Raw genomic sequence first — 23,642 nt, 5'->3', positions numbered from 1 at the left:
TCCTACCTATCTCTTACTGTACATAAAAACCCACTGGTATTGTACCAAAGATCAAAATGTAAGATATGAAATTACTAGAAGAAAAGGCAGGAAATAATTTAGGATAAAGTTATTTTGGCCCTCAGTGTGCATGTCAAAAAAGCAAAAAACAAAAAATAAAACAAACAAACAACAAAACAAAAAAGAAATCAAACAAATGAAAACAACAAAAAGACAAAAACCCCACCAAACTAAAAATTTTCTGTTCAACAAAGAAAACAAATGGGAAAAAACTTCATCCCGATATTATATGACTGTGGATTGGTGTCTAAAATAAAATAAACTCAAACAGCTTAATAGCAAAAATACTATTACCTGTGTATGCACTTCTTGGAGGAAGAGCAAGACATTTCTATAAGTATGGGAAAATATTCATCACTAATCAAGGAACACAGATCCAGACCCCAGTGAAATCTTACCTCATTCCAGCTAGAACCAGAGATGGGGGAAAGAGAACTGTGAGAACTCAGGAGGGAAGAGCTCTAACACACTGTTGAAAGGGTCTGTAAATCGTCATCTATTACGGAAAATGATATCAATTCCTTAAGACTAGAAATAGAACTAGCATGTGATCCAGGGCTCTGATTGGCTATACACCCAAGAAAACACGGTGTTTCCAAGAGTTATCTACATCCCCATAATAGACAAGAAACAGACTCAACCAACACGTTCATGAGCAAAAAACTGAAAATGGAGATGGTTCAGTCGTTAAGAACATTTGCTGCTCTTCCAGAGGTCCCAAGTTTGGGTACTACAACCTAGACTGAAAGGTTCCCAGTTGCTTGTAACTTCAATTCCAGGAGATAAACACTCTTCTGGATTCCTCAGGCACATATACTTCACATACACACATCCCCACACCCACACCCTCCCCACACACACAGCATGAACTCAGACAAAGACAGAGCATATACACATACAAGTAAACACACACACATACACACACACACACACACACAATAAAGAAATCTTTAAAAAATAAAAGTCTTTCATTTGTAACATGATTGAGATTAGAAGACTTTGTATTAAGTGAAGTATAGACAGACAGACACACGAATCAAACATCATGTGTTTCTGTTTGTGTATGGAAGCTTAATATCTGATTGCATAGAAGTTAAGAGTATAGTTGTGGCTGCCCAAGGCTGGAAAGGTGTTGAAGAGTGGAAGAGACAAGTTAGATGCAGTTGGATAAGAGGAATAAATTCTAAAGGTTTTTTTTGCCACAATATCTAGCAACAAAATAATTCTAATAGATAACAACTAATTGAGCATTTCAAAGTAGTCTCTTCTCTTTGGCTATCAGACTAGTGAAACAACACAGCCTAAGAAATTATACTGCTGGGCTGGAGAGATGGCTCAGAGGTTAAGAGCACCTGACTGCTCTTCCAGAGGTCCTGAGTTCAATTCCCAGCAACCACATGGTGTCTCACAACCATCTGTAATGGGATCTGATGCCCTCTTCTGGTGGGTCTGAAGACAGCTACAGTGTACTCACGTACATAAAATAAATAAATAAATTTTGGAAAAAAAAAAAAAAGAAATTATACTGCTTACCCCATCCCCAGGAATCTCCTGCCTGAAGAAGAAATGAATGAAGCCCTAACGGTAGCCAGAGGGGGAAGTTGTCTTCTAGAGGAAGACTACAACTTGTCAGATGACCTTACATGGTTGGTTGACTTGGAGTTGAAACAATGACAGGCAAGCGACCTCACCTAGACTTAGTCATACATACTTCTTGCCTTGGATTAAAAGCATCACTCTAGGACCCTGAAGATGGACTTGGACCAGTAAGAGGCAACCAGATGTCCTTGTCCCTTTTCCCAGTGTAGCCTCACTTAATAAATCTTTTTCTGCTTCTTGCCTTTAATTTAGCTCTTGAAATAGGTTTAGGAGGAAAAGTGGAAGAACTGACCCTGACATGTTGGGACAGAGGTTATAACCCACACGTTCAGTAACACTGACTCTGATCTTCTGTTCTCTGGAGTCCACCTGAGTTTTTGCAATTAGCTCTGTCCCCTTGGGTGGCTTTTCTTCTCTCCCAAATGTTATTCCTTTAATGTGAGAGAGGGAGAGGAAGCCTTACTCTTGCCTTTCTTCATCCCTCTCATCATCCAGCTATCATCTCAAAACATCTGTAAGTGACCCAACAGGAACTTCATTTAGTCCCCCACACGTATCATTTGCAATACAATAAAATATTTAAAAGTACAAGTTCAAAGAATCAAAAAGACCTATGCTTAAACTCTGAAAAATTTCTTAGCCTTTCCAAACCCATTTCTGCTATATGATGAACAGAATTATCAGCTCTTCCTTGTAGACCTTACAATGAACAATGGATGAAAGTCCTGAACCCAGTTCTGGCCTGTAATAAGTACTTGATAAGTGTCGTTTATTAGCACCAACTTCCAAAATTGCATCTCTGGCCTTGAACTACTCCTTAAGATATAATAAACAAGAAAGGACTGGCATTCCAGCAAGCTCTTCCTCAGCACTTACCCTGTGAGTAATTATTTTGGTCAGAAAGAAGAGTCAATGATTAAAGTCACACATCCCAGTCCCACAGCCAAATCATCCCTGACACACAGCTGACAATCAGACATTGTTCAGAAGAACTTCAAATTCAAGCTCTACCAAATTGCATTCTTCTCCATGTGGGTTCCTTTACTAGTTAATATTTGCCATTGATCTGGTCTTCTAGGTATGGAGAATTAGTTACCTGTGTCTTGTTTTGATCACCAGACATGTACTGAACTCAGACTCCTAAATGATTCTGACCACTCCCTGCCTCTCTACCAACAATGCTAACCATGCTAACCTAGCTGTTCTCTTACTTCAAGCATTGTAAGGGCTGACAGCATAGCCTGCTTGCCTGCCTGCCTCCAGACTTGCTCCCATGTAATAAACCCTCCACACTTTTCAAGAAAAATTTCCCTTCAGGCACAAGTGAAAATGTCATTCCCTACTCTGAAGATACAAATGGTTCCTAGCCCTTAGTAGACAAACTAAATAGTTTCGCCTATGACTCAAGCCTGCTTAAGAACCTAGCTCTTGAAATGGAATAGACAGTGCAGGTGGATGGGTTAGGGTTGAGGGTGGAGAGCATGGAACTGGATGGGGATAAGGAAGTAGGTGGAAATGGGAACAGAACAGAGGGAAAGAAGATTGGAAGAAACAACTGGAATGAGGTAGGGGCATTTCTGGGATGAGCTAGGAAATTAAGGGCAATGGAAACTCTCAGGAATCTATGAAGGTAACCCTAGCACTGGGGGATACGGAGCCCAAACCAGCCATGTCCCATAAGCAGGCAAGACTTCCAATTGAGAGATGAGAACATCAACCCAGCCACAAAACCTTTAACCTACAATTTGCTCTGTCTACAAGATGTACAGAGTAAAGATGGAGCAGAGATTTAGAGAGTGGCCAACCAGTGACTGGTCCAGATGAGACCCGCACCGTGAGAGGGAACCCACCCCTAACACTGCTAATGACACTCTGCTTTACTTGAAGACAAGAGCCTAGGATAACTGTCATCAGAGAGGGTTCATGCAGCAACTGATGGAAACAGGGGCCAAGGCCCACAACCAGACAGTAGGTGACATTTGAGGAATCCTGTGGAAGATGGGGGAGAAGGATTATAGGAGTCAGAGGGGTCAAGGACGCCACAAGAAAGCCTACAGAATCAACTAATCTGGGCCCATTGGGCCCCACAGAGACTGAATCACCAAACAGATAGCATGTACAGGACATACCTAGGCCCTCTACACATAGGTAAAGATGTGTAGTTTGGTCTTCATGCAGGACTCCTACCTGCAGGAACAGAAGCTGACTCTGACTTTGTTGCTTGCCTATGGGACCCTTTCTCTTATTGTGCTGCCTTGTCTAGCATCAATAGAATAAGATGCACCTAGTCCTACTGCAATATGATATTTCAGGGCTGGATATCCATGGGAAGCCTCCCCTTTCCTGAAGAGAAAGGGAAGAGGAGTGGAGGTAGGGTGGGGCATGTGACTGGAGAAAGAGGAAAGTGTGGTCTGGATGAAAAGGAAGGAAGGAAAGGAAAGAAGGAAGGAAGGAAGGAAGGAAGGAAGGAAGGAAGGAAGGAAGGAAGGAAGGAAGGAAGAACATAGCCCTTTCCTAGCTTTGTGCCTCCATTAAGTTAGATTGCTAAACTACCTCTACACAATTTCAATTTCACGTTCTATTGTGTTTGCCTATTTTTGTCCATGCTGGGCTCCCATCTGCCTACTCTTTTCCCATCAGTAAACTTATTCAGAATTGAGTTTGTCCATAGGAGTTAGGTTAAGTCATCTGGAGGATACCACACAGGAAAAGCTGCAGTGCACAAGTGATCTCCCCAGAGGCGGCCGACCATCCAGCTACGATGGACACACTCAGGAGAGACATGGTCACAAACCTTCTTCCCAGGGTTGCTTCTTGCTATTGATGTACTTTCTCAGATTTGCCATTGCCATACTCCTCATTTATGTGGCTTGATGTGAGTAGACACTGGGAGAGACTCACTGCCTATACCTTGGTGTTGTTACTTCCTGGGTGAACTTTCATGAATTAATGTTGTTTAGATGGATTAATGACTTTATAGAATTCCTGATTTGACTCAAATAATCTTAGGAAGAATGTTTAAAGAGCTGGTTTTAGTTGCTTTTGCCAGAAAGATGCAATAAAGTTAGAGTCAAGAATAGAATGTGCTCCCTCATAGACTAGTAAGTAAAGACTGCATAATAAAAAATACAATGAATTTTCCTGAATTACATTAAGACAAATAGTCTTGGGACAGATTTATGATAAAGGAAAATCATTCATTCTAGGTCAGATCCAAGGATGAATCCACAGGTATGAACTAGAAGGCCATGTGGTACTGTTGCTTTGAACTTATGAGCTTATAGAATGAAACACTGCTGTTTTGAACTTACTGTCCACATCCTTCTGTAACTCCCCTTTGTGTAGCATTTTATCTGTGAAGTAATTTGTTCTTATACAGAGAACCGTTTGTCTAAAAAACTATAAAAGGATGAGAGCAATAATAAACGTTTGGTGCAGCCCTTTTCTGCTCCACCCGGTATACATGTTTATGTCTGACTTTCTTTTTGTTTGTTTTGTTTTCATTTCTTCTCTTCTTCTCTCCTCTCCTCCCTTCCCTTCCCTTCTCTTTACTGGTTTTTTTCTTTTCTCTCTGGCTCACAAAGAGTTAAGGAACTCTGAGCCTCTTGCCTGGCCAGAGAGGGGCCCCTGAGTCAAAGAGAAAAGAGCCCAAATAACTGAGTTTCTTTTCTTAATTCCCTGCTGCCATCAGTGGGAGTTAAGCAGCCAGAAGTCATCAGCTTTTGGCCCCAGAATAGCAAGAGAGAGTTAAATTGTCAAAAGTCATCAGCTTTTGGTCCCAGTCAGTGAGGTATGACACTATACCTCCCTGCTTGCCTCAGTTACCTGGATGTTGGAGCTGGCCTTTGGCGGTCATCCAGACTTTGGCTCTCTTTTCCTAGATAGAACCCACTTCTTGCGTCCTTGGAGCCCCCAGTGTATCTTTTTCCACTCTTTCCAGAAAAACAACAAAATGAAAAAATAGAACACAACGGATGAGGCCTGTAGATACATAAGCGTGTCTACACTCCCAAAGTGTAGAACACCTTTGACTAAAGTGGCCATGACTGACTAATTTTGTTGTCGATGGTTTGCTTGCTTGTTTGTTCTATAGCTTTCAGGCTGGCTTTGAACTCCCTATGTAGCCGAGGATTACCTGAACTTCCTCCTGCCTCCTAAGTGTTGAGATTCTAAAAATGGATCTCAATGTCAGCATTATACGGTAGTGCTTGTATTTGAACACTCTACCAATTAAGCTACAATCTTAGCCCCTCCTTATTCATTCTTACACACCCTTTGTCATTTACAGAGTAGCAACTAAAGAAAATATTACCTGTTTCATGTGCCTAAACCAAATATAGAAATATAAGAAATTTTACTCATAGCCATACCTTCCTCTGAGACTCCTCTGACCTAATGAAAAAACAAGCTTGCTTTGAAAAGTGAAGCTTGGGCTGGCTTTGCAGAGAAAGTTACAGTAATAGAATGGAAAAGAAGAAGCATTTCCCCAAATACACTCACCATACTTTGCCAATATTTGGCCTCTAGAGCCAAGAATAGGAATCTGAGAATCATGAGCAAAGACAAATGTTGTATTACACAAAAGCATTTGCTGTTGCCAGCCACACTAGACTGATGTCACGGTCCTCACTGAGTCTGAGCGCACACCACTTTGACTTTACCTGGTGATGGGTATACGTTGAGATCATGCTGTTCCCTGTCTAAGCTATTCTGTATTGTGTAAACCAGTGCTTTTGGGGGCTGTGCCGTGCCCTGAGGGATTACACTTTACAAGGAACATTTGACTCGATCTTCTAAACTAATTCTGTGTCTACTGGTGCCTGTGAGCAGCAGAAGTTGTTCAGCACAGCTCACGAGGCCCAGACTGGTAAACAACTAAAGGCTGACGTACTGTTCTCTAAATCTATCAAAGCAGAGTAGGCGCATATGAGCACAAGGACATTATTAAAATCCTATTAGCCAAAAGCAGGCTTGAAAACTTAACACACCAGACATGGCAAATGTAACACACCCAGAGCCCATCCACCCACAGGACATTTACCACAAGAATGGCAAGGACAGCCATCTGACTGCCCACTGCATAGGCAACCGACAGCATGGTCATGATGTCAGCATGGTCCCTATTGTTGGCACAGATTACTCACATTGTTGTCTCTCTGTCCATTTATCATTCCTGGTGCTGCCCTATATTTCTATGACCTCCATGATCCCATACCCTCCTTCTGTAGCTCGACTGAATCCTGTAGCAGGACTTGAACTTGTGCAGACCTCCAGGAGACCTCTAGGGGGGCTCATTATCCTGTTTCTACAAAAATGTTCTTAATATTTCTAGCAGTCTTTTGCCTCTATCACCAATAAAGCCTTTTGAAATCTGTGAATGCTGTCACTGTCACTGCTGCTGCTGCTGCTGCTCACCCCATCCCCAAGACTTTTAACCCTTTTATAACCATGCTGTAATACTCATATATACAAGTATGTAGATGTGTTTGCTATGTGATCTGGGAGTTAATACTAGTATTTAAAATTTAAACAAAAGAACTTACAACCAGCAGGCCATGATGGAAATTCAGGAGCCCTTGGCAAATTACAGCCAACAAAACCAATATGTCTTGTGAATCTGTTATTCAGTAAATTCTGACATTGTGGAAAGCTGCTATCCATATATGTTCTGACATAGTACACTAACAGTAGTACAATGATTCATTTAGGGGCTGAGAGAATAATAAACTTAAACATTAGAAATGAATACAAGATCCTGCCCTCAACGACGCTGTTGAGCGACAATGGCAGTCAGAACTGGAGCAAAAGGTCAGTGTCCTGAAAATACTTGTCCTCCAAGAGCAAGGACCTTCCATCCCCAGCACCTGTGTAAAGGTGCATTATGACGGCATGTGTTTACAGGCCCAGGACTGAAAGGCAGACAGGAGGATCCCTCAGGCTCATTAACCAACAGTCTAGTCAATTTGGTGATCTCCAGGCCAATGAAAGACTCTGTCTCAAAAGAGGAGGATGGTAGATTTGAAGATGACTCTGAGCTGAGGCTGTCATCTGGCTTTCTCATTCATAGGCATATCATACCCTACCCCACCCATATACACACATATGTGTGCTCATGTATACACACACACATACACACACACACACACACACACACACACACGTTAAACACACATTTAAAAGGTTTGTGGTTGTTGTTCTTGTTGTTTTGTTTTGTTTGGGGGCCAAGTGTTTTTGAAATCAGATTTCCACTATATTACAAATATTATTTTTCTTTGCTGTTTCCCAATCTTATGTTCTTAGACTTACAGTTAAAATGGAGATGGAGGATGAGGGAAAGGATTGAAAGAGCTGAAGGGGCTTGCAACCCCATAAGAACAACAATGCCAACCAATCAGAACTTCCAGGGACTAAACCACTACCCACTATACATGGGTATACATGGACTATACATGGACTGACCCAGGGCTCCAACTGCATATGTAGCAGACAATGGCCTTGCTGGGCACCAATGGAAGGAGAAGCCCTTAGTCCTGCCAAGGTTGGACACCCAGTGTAGGGGACTGTCGGCACGGGGGAGTAAAGAGGGGAGGATGGAGAGGGGAAGACCCTTATAGAAGAAAGGGAGGGGGAGGGGATGGGGGCTTATGGACAGGAAACCAGGAAAAGGAAAAACATTTGAAGTGTAAATAAAGAAATATCCAATAAAAAATGATGATCCCAGAAATGTGGTTGGAAGTCCTGGCTCTCTGTTTATGTATCTGTCTGGTCTTGGGCAACAATCTATTTCACATAGCAAGACAGAGGAGGTGAGAATTTACTACCCCATGTAAGGCTTCCACTGAGGACCACACACTTTGAACTTAGAGAACTTTGACCTAGAAGATATATGTACACAGAATTGCCTTATAAAAATAAATTCCATAAAACTAGAAGAACTTGAATAGAGAACTGGACTGAAGCTCTTTTTTTTTAAGCTGTGACTTGATTTCCACAACTCAGCTGTAAAGCAGAACCTCCACAGACTGAGAAATACAAAAAGGACAAAGCAACCAAGAGGCAACAGGGGACTAAAGATCCCCCCTCCTCCACCATCACCACAGCAGCAATAAAAGCAATGATTGAAAGGTCTACAAAGCTGTCTAGAAAAGAGGCTATGAAAGCTTTCAAAAATCCCACTCTCTCTAATGGTAGAGAATTACAACTGTGAGATTTTAAAAGCTTCTGAAACCTCCCAGTTTGTAATTTGTCACTTCTCTGCTGCTACCCTAGTGTGATTAGCAGTTTTAAAAATATAAGACAATGTACTATGTTCTTAGCAAGAACGTGGAGCTAGCCAAAAGCTGGCGTAAATGGCCTCTTATTACCCTTCCCCGCTAGCCTAAAAGGAAGGGTTGTGAGTGGCTACAGCAGGGATGTAAAGAATGAAAGCAGAAGGAATCCCTCACGATGACCATCATTTGCCAGTGAATAATTATAGACTAGGTTTCTGTCTTGTGCATTTTCTTGCTCAACAGCACTACTGTTCTGATCAAAGCACCACTATCATCTACATTTTATACTTTGAGGGATTTAGCAAAGGTCAAAGAAAAGTAATTCACCTGAAATTATTAAAAATGAAATCATTACAAAATGGTGGTATAACCATGGGACATTAAGCTCCCAGAGAACCCTTATAACCAACCCCTATTGGAGGCTATGATGGGTTGTATATGCTTGGCCCAGGGAGAGGCATTATTAGAGGGTGTAGCTTGTTGGAGTAGGTGTGGCTTTCTTGAAGTAGGTGCATCACTGTGGGCGTGGGCTTTAAGACCCTACTCCTAGCTGCCTGGAAGCCAGTGTTCTGCTAGCAGCTTTCAGATGAAGATGTAGACCTCTCAGCTCCTCCTACACCATGCTTGCTAGATGCTGCCATGCACCTGCCTTGAAGATAATGGACTGAAACTCTGAACCTGTAAGCCAGCCCCAATTAAATGTTGTCTGTATCAAAATTGCCTTGGTCATAGTGTCTGTTGACAGCAGGAAAACCCTAACTAAGACAGAGGCTATGCAGAAGGTTTCAAGGAACACTAGGACAAGGGATTGAGGAACCCATAATCAGGAGGGAAACTAATGAGTGTGTCACATGTTTCTGCTATGAAGCACAAAGGATTGGGGTTGGAGAGTCCTACAATGTCTGCACTGAAAAGGAAAGGAAACCTATGTACAACCTTCTTCAGCATTTTTGTTGTTACTTTCATTGTATTTATAATTGAATTATAATTCCTAACCACTTGGAGCATTGCAGAAGTTTTTAAGAGTTTTATTTGGTAGATAAAGCTACTCATGTCTTGCAGACAGTAAGCAGACAAATAAAAGGGGTGAGAGGCTGGATATTCCCAAAGACCTACTCCTGTGATTTACTTCTTCTAGCTACTTTTCATCTCCCCAATATTCCAGAACCTTCCAAAATAGCAACACTAGGGCCTTGCTGTTAAGACTACTTCCTGCTCTTCCAGAGGACGGGAGTCCAGCTCCCAGAACTCAAGTGGAACAGCTTACAACTCCTTGTAACTCCAGCCCCTGGGCAACTGATGCCTTTTTGTGGCCTCTGTGGGAACCCGTATACAAGTGTCATGTCTACACACACACACACACACACACACACACACACACACACACACATACACACCCACACACACAAATAAAATAGTATCACTAGCTGAAGATCCAGTTCCCTAACACATGAGCTTTTGGAGAGCCCCAAACACTTGACTTTCAAACCATAGAACAAGGTTTAATAGCTAAGACCTAGCTATCAGAGGTAGACTCCCAGGACTTGGTACCTGAGAGCTGTGTGACCCCAGGACATTTAGGTAAAACAAGACTTTATCTACCAAACAGATCTTAAATGAAGTGGTCTATGAAAATTCCTTATTTGACCTAATATGTGCTAAATGAATCTCAGTTTCTTCCATAATGACATGTGATGTAGAGACAGACTTTTGTTACAACATGGTCCTCTTTTGTATTGTAGCCCACCAACAGGGCAGCAGGAATTCTGTCTGTTTGGACTTGGCCACAGAGAAATGAACTGATAAATATCAGGGATAGCTTAGCAAGAAAAACATCAGGTAATCCAATTCTAAGTAATTCAATATAAACTAGGTTAAGATTCAAAGAGAATAAAAGGTAATAGTTTTGTGAACACTCTTCTCTTCCTCTATCAATTTTCTCCTTCCTTCCTCTCTCACTAGAAAACAGCAGCCACCTTTACTGCATGAACAAAGAACGATGATTCTTAACAACCACTCTCCCCTAAGTTGTGAACTAATTCCGATTTCTCACCGTCCCCTTCATGAGTTGGCACAAGTCAAAGGTTTTCAACAGCAGACCTGCACACACCCCCTCTTCATTTATAGTCCTATATTAAGACCCATCATCTCTCCTCCATTCAGTCCTGTCTGTCCCCTTCGATCCTATCTTCTGAGCCTCTGAGAGTGATGCCACATTACCTCCCCCGCACAGTTAGAAGATAGACATTTTCTCTAATAAACACAAAGAAAGATGCTCCCTTCTCTGGTAATCAGAACAGGAGAGGAACAAGATGACATGTTCTAGAGAGACTGAAAGAACAAAGGGAACAAATGGGATCGAGTGCAGGGAGGATATGGAGAAGCTGATAATCTGTGGGCGGACAAACAAGTTGGCCCAGCCTTTCCTGAGGACAGTTTGGTAATAGCTATTAAATTTAATAGTGCACATTTTTCAACATAACATCTCTACTCCATTACCAACTCTCCTAAAGAAACACTTGTACAGCTACTTAAGGAAGCACACGGACTGAAGGAAGAAGTGTGCATTTATGCTGTCTATAATACGAAAACATTGGGGCAACAGAAACACCAATCAATGGGCAATGAAATCACATGCAGCGGCTTAACCCGACAAGGCAGATCTCCTCCCAGCATGAGAAAGGAGGTGGTCTGATGTAAAAACAAAGTGAATAAAACCGAATGCAAAACCTTCGTGTGGTATCACTCAATATTTTTTTTTCTTTTAAAGATATACACAAGCAAAAAGAATAGATGAGAAATAGTAAGGCGTTTTGTCAGGCCTGGCCACTATTTGCAGACTTCAGGGCAAGAAGAAGCTGAAATACTGCTATCTGACGTACAGATCACAGAACTGGAGAGGCTCTGTTAGAGAAGGCGTCCATGATGGAATCTGATGAATCAAACAACCAGCACATGCTCACAGCAATGGAGAAGCCTCATGAGGGTCCTCTTCAAAAATGTAGCTCGTAGGGTTCAGCAATTGCAAACATGTTCTGGTCTCCCAGAGGACTCAAATTCAGTTGCCAGAGCCCACAACACCCTAAAGCTCCAAGGGATTCAATACCTCCATGAGCACCCCCACACACATAGCATTCACTCGCACAGACACGTCTATATACATATAAACAAATCCTTGTTAAATGCCCGCCCAATGGATGACAAGTGGGGATGAACTCAGTGGGATGAGAAACTTGACCCCAGGGGTTGCCTTCACCCCTCATGTGCATGTCACGGAACTATTCACAATAGCACCAGTGGAACAATGGTGGGGAACTGAACCCCAGTGAACTAGAAGGCGGCAATGGGGAGGATGGGGAGGGAAAACCCATAAAAAGGGATGGGGGAGGGGATGTTTCTGACCCTCATGTATATAAAATACTCAAGTTAATTTAAAAAAAAAAAAAAGAAAGGTCACTATTCACACACTGTAATAGCAAATAAATAAATTTTTACATAAATGTATAGAGTACAAGAATGAACAGCTTTTGTCCTAAGTTAGACCTCTGTTTACTGGATGGTCACATAGCAGGGCTTTATGGGAAACAGAAATAATGAAAACAATGAAGAGAGCTCAGATAGTGGGGTTTGTGCCGGTTACAAAAAAGGAGACTGCATATCTCAAAGACCCTAAAGTTTACAGCATCAATACTGAAGATGAATTTTATAAGATTACTCTCAATGGGAGGAAAAAGGCTCATATACACATCCATAAGGCAATATTACAAAATCATCTAGAATGTTTCAATTAGTAATTACAAAGATCTAACTTGCATTGGGTCAGGAAAAGTGGCTGGAACTTAGGAAAAATATATATATATAAGAAAATTTTATTTCCCATTCTTTTATGTCTCCTTTACCAAAGCACATTGGCATATGTTCTGCGTGATTTAAAATAAGTAAATAACAGGTTGAAAAATGAAAGGTGATTTTCTTTAACTACTACCCCTTGCTTTGAGTGAGAAGCTGCAGAGGAAAAGGAGAGGCCTCAAGAGAGGGGCCTCAGAAAGAATCAGAAAGCAGAAGGCGAGGATGTTTCACTTTCCTCCCAACAAGCTGGAGGATGTGGGAGACAACCAGAGTGGAACCAAAATAGCTGATTCCAAGACCCACTGACAGACATCAGATTGTTCCCCAGGCCAGAGGCAAACCACTCAAGCAGCAGAGAGAGCTCCCTGACCTCAGTGCTGACAGGTCTCAAACTTACTTGTTTTCTGTGTCATCAGCTGTGAAGTTGATGAGAGAATCCAAGCCTTGGACCCTTGGAAGACAAGAGAGAACAAAGTCATCCTCAATTCTAGCCAGAAGTGTAATGGTAAATATACCAGAGATGCCACATGCTGCCCCTAAACTCCGTGAATTAAAGAGGGTGCTCTCCCTCCTCCCTCTCCCTTCACACTCCTCCCTCCAAGCCATAGGAAGGAACCAATGACCTACACTGTCGTGATATTAATGGGAACCAGGAGGACACCATGGCAAATAGGACTGGGCTCATCTCTGGATCACTTTTATTCTGTGTTTGCATCTCCCCAGCCCAAGGTGGAAGGAAAGATGCAGGTAGTAAGTTCTGTATACCTGTGGGTCTGACTAAGGCTGTGTCTGTAGATATGGTCATCCCACTTCTTTGAGAGTTGTTGAATGCAGAAAGAGTTTCTGATTCTGAAAACAAAATTTTAAAGCTACTAAAAAAACAATCGCAGTATCAACAGGGCAGTGGGTGGTGAGAGTCAGGGCTAGTTTTATCAACATCTTTGTTCCAATTGGTACGTTTCCGGTTTTTCCTCAATAATTAAAGATTAGTTTTAGAATTAAAAAAAGATAGATAGATAGATAGATAGATAGATAGATAGATAGATAGATAGATAGATAAAGAAAGGGAGGGAGAGAATAAAAGAAAGAAAGAAAGAAAGAAAGAAAGAAAGAAAGAAAGAAAGAAAGAAAGAAAGAAAGAAAGAAAGAAAGAAAGAAAGGAAAAAGAGAGACAATAAATTATAGCCAGGCAGTGGTGGTACACTGGGAAGGCAGAGACAGGCAGCTCTCTGAGTTTGAGGCCAACCTTGTCCACAGAGCAAGTTCCAGGACAGCCAGGGCTACAGAGAAACCCCATCTCAAAAACAAAAAACAACAACCAAGCATGCTCTTGGTTTAAGATGACTACTTAAGGCTGGGGAGATGGTTTAGGCAGTATAACGTGCTTGCCATTCAAGCATGAGGACCTGAGGTTGGATCCCTGACACCCAAAGGAAGAAGATGCTTATGATATCATGTGCCTGTAACTCCAGCAGGGGAGGTAAAGACAGGCAGATCCCAGAGCATGCTTCCTAGATATTCCATTCCAGCTGGAACTGTGAGTCCCAGGCTCAGACCCTGTGTCAGAAAGTTGCATAGGGATTGAGAAAGGCGCTGAATTGGACCTCAACCTCCGGCCTCTGTATACATACATGCACACACACACACCACAGAGGATGATTGTTTTAAAAACCCAAAGGGACAAAAAAAACCCACAAAATTTGATTAATTAAGAACTTGAGAACTTTGATGACTATTCAGAGTATTACAGAATTAACCAATTCAATTTTAGAAGGCTGATTCAATTATCTAGACATTTTCAAGGCATTTGGATTGCCTGGAAAAGCAGTCAAACTACCTCACAATGACTTTTAGATAGTCTTACTTAATAATCAGAAGCATGGTAGGAGCTATTACAAGCCCGCAAACCCCAAGTTGGTCACCCAGTATTACAAGATTCAGAAACAGGGAAAATTCAGAACAAAATAGAAAGAAAGAATGTTAAGAAACAGGGATAGAATGGAACTACTGCCAAGGAATATATTACATTCCTTTAAAATGTTTTGTTAGCATATATTAATTATACATAATGGGTTTATTACATTTTGATAGATGCATATAATGCATTTTCATTATATTCATTCCATTATCTTGTCTTATTTCTTTCTCAATCTTGCTGATCCCTCCCTCTTCTCAATCTGTCTCTCTCTCTTTCTGTGTATGTGTTTTGTATGTGTACATATGCCTGTGTCTGTGTGTGCACATGTGTGTATATGTGTATATTTCTGTGTCTGTGTAAGTATGTGTATGCATGTGCACATGTATGCATGTGTGTACTTGTATATGTTTGTGTTTGTGTAAGTATGTGTGCACATATGAGTGTGTCTGTGCCTGTATGTGGATTGTGCTTGTGTGTATATAGGCATGCTCATGTGTTTGATTATCTGTTGTGTATGTATGTGTGTTTATGTCTCTGTGTGTATTTATATGTCTGTGTGTGTACGTGTGTGTATGTCTGTGAATGCATGTGTGCTTGTGTGTGCTTATGTATGCATGCTCGCATGTATGTATGTGTGTTATGTATGTGTGTATATGTCTGTCTGTGTGTGTACATGTGTTTACGTGTGTGCATGAGTGCTCCACTGAGTCAGTTAGAGTTGCTTACAGGAGCATAGGTGATGGGCTATTGACAGCACCATGGGCAGCTTACAAGTGACTGCACCACCAAAGAACGTCTTTCCTCAGCAACCATGAGTTGGAAAGAAGTAGAAATCATGAAACCCTTCCTGTTACAAATTTTAGGGCACTAATTAGCCATTTCACTTCAATAAATCTCAAACACTCAGAGAATAGTGAGTTCCTGAGAGAATAGGTCCAACCCTGAATAGAGTTTAACCTAGAATAACCTTCAGCACACAGATTCTGCAAGACTCCTGAGAGGTCAAGTAGAGAACCCAAAATGCTGACTTTTCAAAAACATAAAGGGAAAGAAATGCACACACATGAGCGCACGTGCAGGTCACTGGGTTGCCCATTGTAGAAGAATCCTGTTTCAAGGAAACCACACCATGTCTGACCAGAAGGGAAAGAATGGACAATCCTCACCTGCAGTGATGGCAGACCCTTTCGTGAAGATCTCTGTGGTTGAAAAACTTGTGGTTTCTTGTGAGAAGGAGCCAGGCATTGTTGAGGGGTACATGGTTACTGCTGTACCCACTACAGTGGAAGCCAGTGTCTGGGGCCGGGCCGTGGTTGTGGGATCAGGTGTGGTCCTGACTGTTGTCGGAAGCGGCTCTGGGGTAGTGGTCAAGTAAGGGGTGGTGGTTGGCCCGGTGGTTGGTCGAGTGGTTGGCCGGGTGGTTGGCCGGGTGGTTGGCTGGGTGGTTGGCCGGGTGGTTGGCCGGGTGGTTGTTGTGGGTCTTTTGGTTGTTGTGGCTGTAACCAACAGAAGATGCATCTGTCACTGAGTAGAGATGAGAGATAGGAAACACCACAAAGAAATCCGAGATCATTTCCTTTCCATCCTTTCTGTTGGCCCCTCTTGGCCCATTGGCCTGAACTGCTTACTCCACCTGAGTTTCTTGCCTTCATTTCTGTCCTTTCTGGTCTATTTGTCAGAATCTGGCTACAGAAATCTTAAAAAAAAATCACAAAGCTAATTATGCCCAGACCCTGCTTAAAACTCAACTGTCATCTCCTTGTTTATCGGATAAAACAAACAAACAAAAAAACCTACCCCTGCTCATTGCCCTTTAAGGCACCATCTGCACCTCTGTCTTTCCAGTCATGCATTGCTGGAAGAGAACATTCTCCCTTTCGTCAGTCAATTGTTCTTTCTGTATTTCTTACACTGCGCCATGACCTTCCAGCTGCAGTAAATTCTGCACTTGCTGGACCTCATCCTTATTCCTACTGCTGGTCCTCTTCAGTAGGTTAGCCCTCACTTAACTCTCAGACTGCAGCTAAAGGGAGCTCTCTTCTGTGCAGTAACAAGATGCCCCAATTCTAGATTTCACCACAGCATCTATTATATTTTTGTAACCACGCATATCTCTGTTTGTTTAATGTCTGATTCTCCTGCCAAACTGTCAGGACCACAAGGAACGCCTGCAGGAGAGAAAAGTTTACTGAAGTTAACTTAGTCCAACTTCTCGTTCCTCTTCTTTGATATCACAGAGTCGCTGTGAGAGTCATGTGTGTGAATGTGCATGGGGCTCACTAATGAAAAGCATCTAGTTCCCACTCTGGAACACTTGAGGGCCATCCTGACAGCCTAAGGACACAGCCATCCAGGCTGAGCCTTCCAAGGCATCACTGTGTCAGCCCAGGACTCAAGAATCCCACAGGAGATGCTGATGCAGAGGCAAAGCCCAATCCAATCTAAAAATCTCTGGCTAGACATGTGTATGTGCCTATTGGTCACATACTTCAGCCATAAGCTGCATGTGTTCTGTTCTTGCAGCCCCAGTCTTTCGGAGTCCCTTCACATCCCAAATTTTACCCAAAACACTGGATAGAAATGGGGAAAAAAGGGTGTGAGAGCTGCCTGAGGTGGTACCTGGTGCCATGCCTCCTCCCTCTGCCAGGAATCAAAAAATGTTTGCTTGTAGGCTAAAACTGAACCATGGACCTTATTCAGTCCGCACAGTTAATTTTTTCTTATTATTTGGAAATCAAATAATATGCAAAAAAAGGAAGGAAAGAGGGAAAGGAGTGAGGGAAGGGGAGGAGAGAGAGGGAGGGAGAGGGAGAAAGAAAGAGAGAAAGAAAAAGAGAAAGGGAAGAAAGAAGGAAGGAAAGGAGGGAGGGAGGGAGAGAAATCATTATGGCTCACATAAAAATTGAGAGGCCCAAAAGCATGGAGCCAAATTTCTGCAAAGCGGGGTAAAGCCCCCAGATAAATTGTACCTTCCATCTTCCGTCTTGCTCTTCATTTGTTGGCTGGAATCCCTCCTTCATTTCTGTGGCTGTTCTGGCTATAATTAATATGCGGGTTTCCCTAACTACACTAGGTGCCTCACCATTTGAGAGGCAGCCTTTCCACCCGTTACTCGAATAAGCATGGTTTCATCACCACAACCCACTGAACGGATGTTACCTCTTTCTAAGCATTGAGCCCCGTTCTTTCCTCACCTCTCCTCAGCTCCAGGCGCACTGTCTTCTTGACATCATTGAACCAGCCAGGCACCTCTATACGGCAGCAGTACACCCCACTGTCACCTTGATTGGTGTTTGAGATGGTCAAGGACACATCACCTAACCGGATACTCCCCCAAAGTGTGTATTTTCCTGACTTCCTGGAGATGGTCCTTGTTCCGTCTGTACGAAGAAGCTCTCCATTGCACTTCGAACTGGGACATGAACCTCTGCCCCAGCACATGCTGTTGCGGCTCTGGGACCAGGATGAGTACTGACAAGGTAAAGTCACCGACTGGCCCAAAAACCCTATTATTGTATCCTCGGAGGCAGCTGGTGCTACGGGAGAAAGTGAGAACGCTGTTACACAGACAAAAATTTTTCAAATATGCTCCACCATTTCTGTACACGTAGAGGGAGAGTACAGGAAGACGAGGGAACATTCCTAGTTCCTTTAGCACAAATGCTTGCCTGTGCTGTTGAACTCCTAAGTCTCAAGGTCTCCATCCCAAATTAGAGGTGATCTCAAACTTCTAAATGTCTCTCCATAGCAAGATCTTTTTGCCAATTTAAACACTCCAATATTTTGTAAATCAGCTCCCAAATAGAGGTCAGACCCTGTGATCTAGGTCACATGTTTCACCTAAAGCCACCCAAAAACCTGTGCTACACACACATACACACACACATATACACACACACACCACCACCACCATCCCCCCCACCATCATCATCAACAACAACAACAACAACATCTCACTGAGTAGATATTGTGTACTGCTAATTTGAATGTCTCGAGTGGGTTGCCCAGCCCAGACAGACATCTGACAGGAAAGACATCGGTGGTAGTCAACTCCATTGTCCTACTCTCTATCCAGAAACAGAGATGGGAATTGCTTGCTCTGGACCATGTGATCACTTAGGTAACACAAAGTTAGGAGGAGTTTGTGGATTTGCTCTTCTTGACTCTCCTTTAAAATTTTAATAGTGTGTGTGTGTGTGTGTGTGTGTGTGTGAGAGAGAGAGAGAGAGAGAGAGAGAGAGAGAGAGAGAGAGAGAGAGAGATGTTCACATGTTACAGTGAGTGGATGATGGTCAGAGGACGTTAGTGAATTGGCTTGTTCCTTCCACCTTCCTGTCTGTACTGGGGTCTTCAGGCTTCAGAGTAGTGGCTCTCTACCTGCAGGTTGTGACTCCCAACAGACAGGAAGAAAATAAAGATGTTTACATTATGATTCATAACAGTAGCAAAATTACGGTTATGAAGTAGCAATGAAATGATTATGGTTGGGGGTTACCACCACATGAGAGACTATATTAAAGGGTCATAGCATTAGGGAGATTGAGAACCACTGCTCTAGAGCATGTATTTTTACCCACTGAGCCAGCTTGCTCGCTCTAACTTACTCATTCTTTTCAAGATTGTTTAATAATTTCACCATGCATATAATAAATATTTGATGAGATCTATCTTCCATTCTTTCTCTTCCAGTTTCTCCCCCATTGCTCCATAGCCTTGCACCTTTTATGTGCTCTCTTGTTTAAAAATATATGTCCACTTAGTGTTGCCGGTATGTGCGTGCATGTAGGGTCATTACAGCCATCTACTAGCACATGGGCAGCTTCTCAGGGCCACAGCCCTGAAAGAACTGAGTGTCCCTCTCCTAGCAGCCATCAATTGAATTGCTAACAGCCTCTTTCCTAGGGGTGGGACTTTAGGAGCGGTTCAACCATTTATGCTAGGGTTTTGTCTGGCGTGTGCGTGTGTAGGTTTTATGCATGTAGTTACAGTCTCTATCCCACTTACTCTCTTAAAAAAAACCAGATTTATTTGCCCAGCAGTGGTGGTGTACACCTTTAAAAACAATACTTAGGAGACAGACACAGGCAGATCTCTATGCATTTGAGGCCAGCCTGGTCTACAGAGTGAGTTCTAGGACAGCCAGTGCTATACAGAGAAACCTTGTCTTGGGAAGTCAAGTAGATAAATATTTGTTTTTATTTCATATGTCTCAGTATTTTGCCTGTTTGCATGAGCACACTACATGTGTGTCCAGTGGTATGGCAGGTAGAAAATGGTACCAGATGTGTGTGTGTGTGTGTGTGTGTGTGTGTGTGTGTGTGTGTGTGTGTGTGAATTTACAGGGTACAGTATGAGGTTTTGCACTATGATCACAGAACCAGGCAGTCAATCTTAGTTTAGTTAGCTTTACTATCTCACTAATGCACCTCATTTTTGTGATGAGATGTAGTTAACAATGATTCAGGAAGTTTGAAATGTGCGTTGTTGTTCTGATGGTGTCTCTTCTGTGAAGTGAATAAACAAAAGCATTGCCCCTTCTCACGGACTCTGGTGTAACAGATGCCTAGAAAGCATCTATTGACGGAACAGCAATCTCAGGTAACCCGGGCCTCCATGATGAAAGGACAGGATTGGAACTGGGCATAGAGGGGAAAGAGATTTTTAAGGTTCATAATGTTTTTAATCTTTTCACCCAAAAGTTTCAGTATTACTCACCTAATCAAACACTACTATAAAAAAGGAAGCAAGAAGCTTGGTGTGGCAGAAAAGTCCCTGTTAGGGTGACAAAGTAGACGTCACTCTAGAGGCCAGTGTGTGTTGTGGGCTTCTTAGGGGCAAGCCACAGTCCTCATTATCACAAGGCAGCAAGAACAGTATTTGCCACAAAAGGAGTTCCACAGTTTCTATGCCAAGAAGCACCATGAAATCAACTTCGCTGGATACCTAAACGTTTCGGAATGAGGAACCATACACATGAGATGCAGAAACAGAAGGAGAAATGATTCCTTCAGCTACAAAATACTAGGAAGAAAAGAAATCACAGCTACCAGGTGAGTTTCTCAACTGCAGTGACCCAGTGGGAGTGCCACTTCTCTGTCACTGCCTGCCTGTTCCTTCTCCAGTTGATGACCTTTCAGCCAAGCCTCAGTTTTGTGGTGTGACGATGCCATGACCATCTCTTCTCACACATCTACCTTTGATCCTCGGAAACTGGGCAGCTACTCTCTTCTAAGCTGACCATTTAAGCACAGATGCAGTAAAAATAAATAAATAAGCCAGGCATAGTGGTGCACACCTATAGCCCCTATACTTAGTAGGCAAAGCCAGGAGGCCAGCAAACTTGAGGTAGTCCCCACTACCTAGCAAGGCTCTAGGTCACAGCCAAACAACAGTCAAATAAGTGAACAGAGAGGTCATTTCACCAGGTGCTAACTCCTTTAAGCAAGGTTGGAGAAGCCCATTCAACCCCTGTCCTGCCACAGACGAGACATGAGGACACAAGCTCCAGCAATTTTTTTTTTCGCTGTAGTTTCAGGATGTAACAATAACAACGGCAAAACTTGGAACAGGCATTATTATTCCAGTACTCAGAGCAGCAAGGCAGGAGAAGAAGAGCAAGTTGAAGTCCAATCTGGGTTACCTTGTTAGACGTAGACACCATCGCAAATAAATATAAATAAATATTAAGAAAGAAAGACACACAGATACACAGACAGACAGACGACAGACAGACAGCAAGCGCATAGGTAAATTTCAAAGAGTTGATTTGAGAACATGGCCGGCTGCTTTTGTTCCATCGATGGCTTCTGGAATATCTATGAAGTAGTCCTTGCCCACCTTCTGGAAGGTAACGTACAGAATATCTGTGGACGGAGGCAGTGAAGTTAGCACCCTGTGTGGCAACAAGCTCTCTGACACAGGAACCTCAGAGATCAGGAGAAAGCCCTAAAGCAGCCTGCAAACTAGAATAGGAGAAACTCAAGTTTACCGGAGACCTGAGTTAACCTCGATTCAAGGATGAGAGAAAGAGGGAGAGGCAGAAGGACATACTGACAGTGTCAGCATTGGTGACCAGGAGAGCGACAGCACTGAGCAGAGTGGTTGCTGTGTGTGCCTCTGGATGTCCATTCACGTGACTCATCTGTATCAATGTTCCGCAGAGAAACCTCCCCTTAGCTGGGCACATGACACACACCTGTCATAACAACTGTCAGAAGGCTGAAGCAGGAGGATTGTTGACTCCCAAGTAGCCTGCACTACACAGTAAGATCTTGCCTCAAAGAAACAAAAAAATAAGGGCTGGACATAGTGAGGCGTTCCTTTACTCCCAACACTTAGGAGGCAAAGGCAGGTGGATCTTCATGATTTCAAGGCCAGCCTGGTCTACACAGTAAGTTCCAGAACAGCCAGAACTTCATAACAGAGAGGCCCTGTCTCAGAATAAATAAAACAAAACAAAAACAAAAAACCAGCAACAGAACAAAAGGAGGAAAAGAACTCATTTTGGAGCCCCCCTCCCTAGCAAAACAAAATAAAAAGCAAATAAAATCTCCTGAAAACAAAGAGAACAATAGGAGTCAAAACAAGAGCTCTTAGCAGAACAAAATTCCCCTGCCTCTGCTTTGTGCTGCCTGCAGATGAAATTGTTTACACCCATTCATTTAATACCCTGTTTCTATGTCTTTGATTAGGTTAGAAATAGCAGTTAATTAAACCATTTACTTCATCCCTGAACACCCAAATCAGTCTCTTAAAAAATCCCTTCATAACAAAGTGAGGAAGAGATCCTATAAAAATGCAAGTTGAGTAGGAGATAGGCTTAAGTGGAACCTCCTTACCCTAAAATCTACCCTCCCCAGGGTACAGAACGGAAGCATCTAGAACACTTACTCAGATAAAGCAACCAGAGTTCCATCACCAGCCAGAGGAGGAGAAGCCCCTTGGACATTTTGACAGGATCTGTGTGTCTCTCAAAACTCATGCCTTATATCACAATTCCTGCTGACAGGGTGGGACACTGGACTTTCACTTCCCTTTCTGCCTCACAATCTTCCCGTTCCTTCATCCTGAATGACCTCCCTCAATTTGGGATGTGTGATCAAATGTGCTGAGTGCTTTTCTCATGGTGGCCAGTGCATGAGTGCAACTGTGTAGTGTGGCAGTGTGTGTGCCAATGTGATTCTCTGTCTGTCGTCCTGGGTGTGCCTGAGCCCCTGTATATACATGAATACACATGAAGAGACACTCTGTGGGTAAACTGTGAAGAAGCCAGTGTTTCTCCACATGGTGGCCAAAGCAAAGTTAAACTGGAACTCATTCTATAGACCAGGTTGGCCTTTACTACCATCCTGGGTACTCACCATGAAGCCCTCAACTTCTTGCCTTCACACTGGAGAACAGAAAGCAGGTGCAATCAATCACGTAAGAAGCTCTCCCCACACCATCAGTTTATTAGAACAAGAGAGAGGAGCCTCAGGAGTGGAAGCTTATCATGATGGCTCCACAGGCCTGCCTACCAGCAGACGCCAGCCATCACTACCCTAGGGACAAAGCACAAAGGATAAGTTGGAAACCAAATACTGGAATAGGATCATTCTCTAGTTCTTCAGGAGTCTATAAATCCAATGACAACCAACTCTATACAAATAAGGCAGAGGAGAAACCAGGCCAATCTTCACCAACCAGACTGAAACTAGGACCAAACACAGTGTAGAATCCTGAAACAGGGAAAAACTACCAGGTTGATAGAGGACTCAGTGACAGAGCACTTGCTGCTCTTGCAGAGAACTCAGGTTCTGTTCTCAGCAGCCACATGGCATCCCATAACTGTCTGTAAATTTAACTCTAGGGGACCAACACTCTCTTTTGGCTTCTTTGGGTACCAGGGATGCATGCAAGCAAATGTTCATAAAATAAAAAAAATATAAAAGAACATTAATTGAAAA

At 42.8% G+C, this 23,642-nt stretch overlaps 1 protein-coding gene across 1 annotated transcript in view; it reads right to left on the bottom strand.

The window, feature by feature from the left end:
• Positions 1-22,645, bottom strand: part of LOC116910204 (T-cell immunoglobulin and mucin domain-containing protein 4-like) — a 34,168-nt gene extending 11,523 nt beyond the window's left edge. The window contains exons 1-5 of the mRNA XM_032914067.1: positions 22,588-22,645; positions 17,892-18,233; positions 15,864-16,193; positions 13,545-13,628; positions 13,177-13,230 (exon numbers count right to left, since the gene is read on the bottom strand). Coding sequence (XP_032769958.1) covers positions 13,177-13,230; positions 13,545-13,628; positions 15,864-16,193; positions 17,892-18,233; positions 22,588-22,645 — 868 coding nt within the window. The remainder of the gene's footprint in view (positions 1-13,176; positions 13,231-13,544; positions 13,629-15,863; positions 16,194-17,891; positions 18,234-22,587) is intronic.
• Between the last annotated feature and the right edge of the window lie 997 nt (positions 22,646-23,642).

The sequence above is a fragment of the Rattus rattus genome, chromosome 9 (genome assembly GCF_011064425.1).
Source record: "Rattus rattus isolate New Zealand chromosome 9, Rrattus_CSIRO_v1, whole genome shotgun sequence".
In the NCBI taxonomy this organism is placed as follows: domain Eukaryota; kingdom Metazoa; phylum Chordata; class Mammalia; order Rodentia; family Muridae; genus Rattus; species Rattus rattus.
This window is presented reverse-complemented; position numbering and strand designations above follow the sequence as displayed.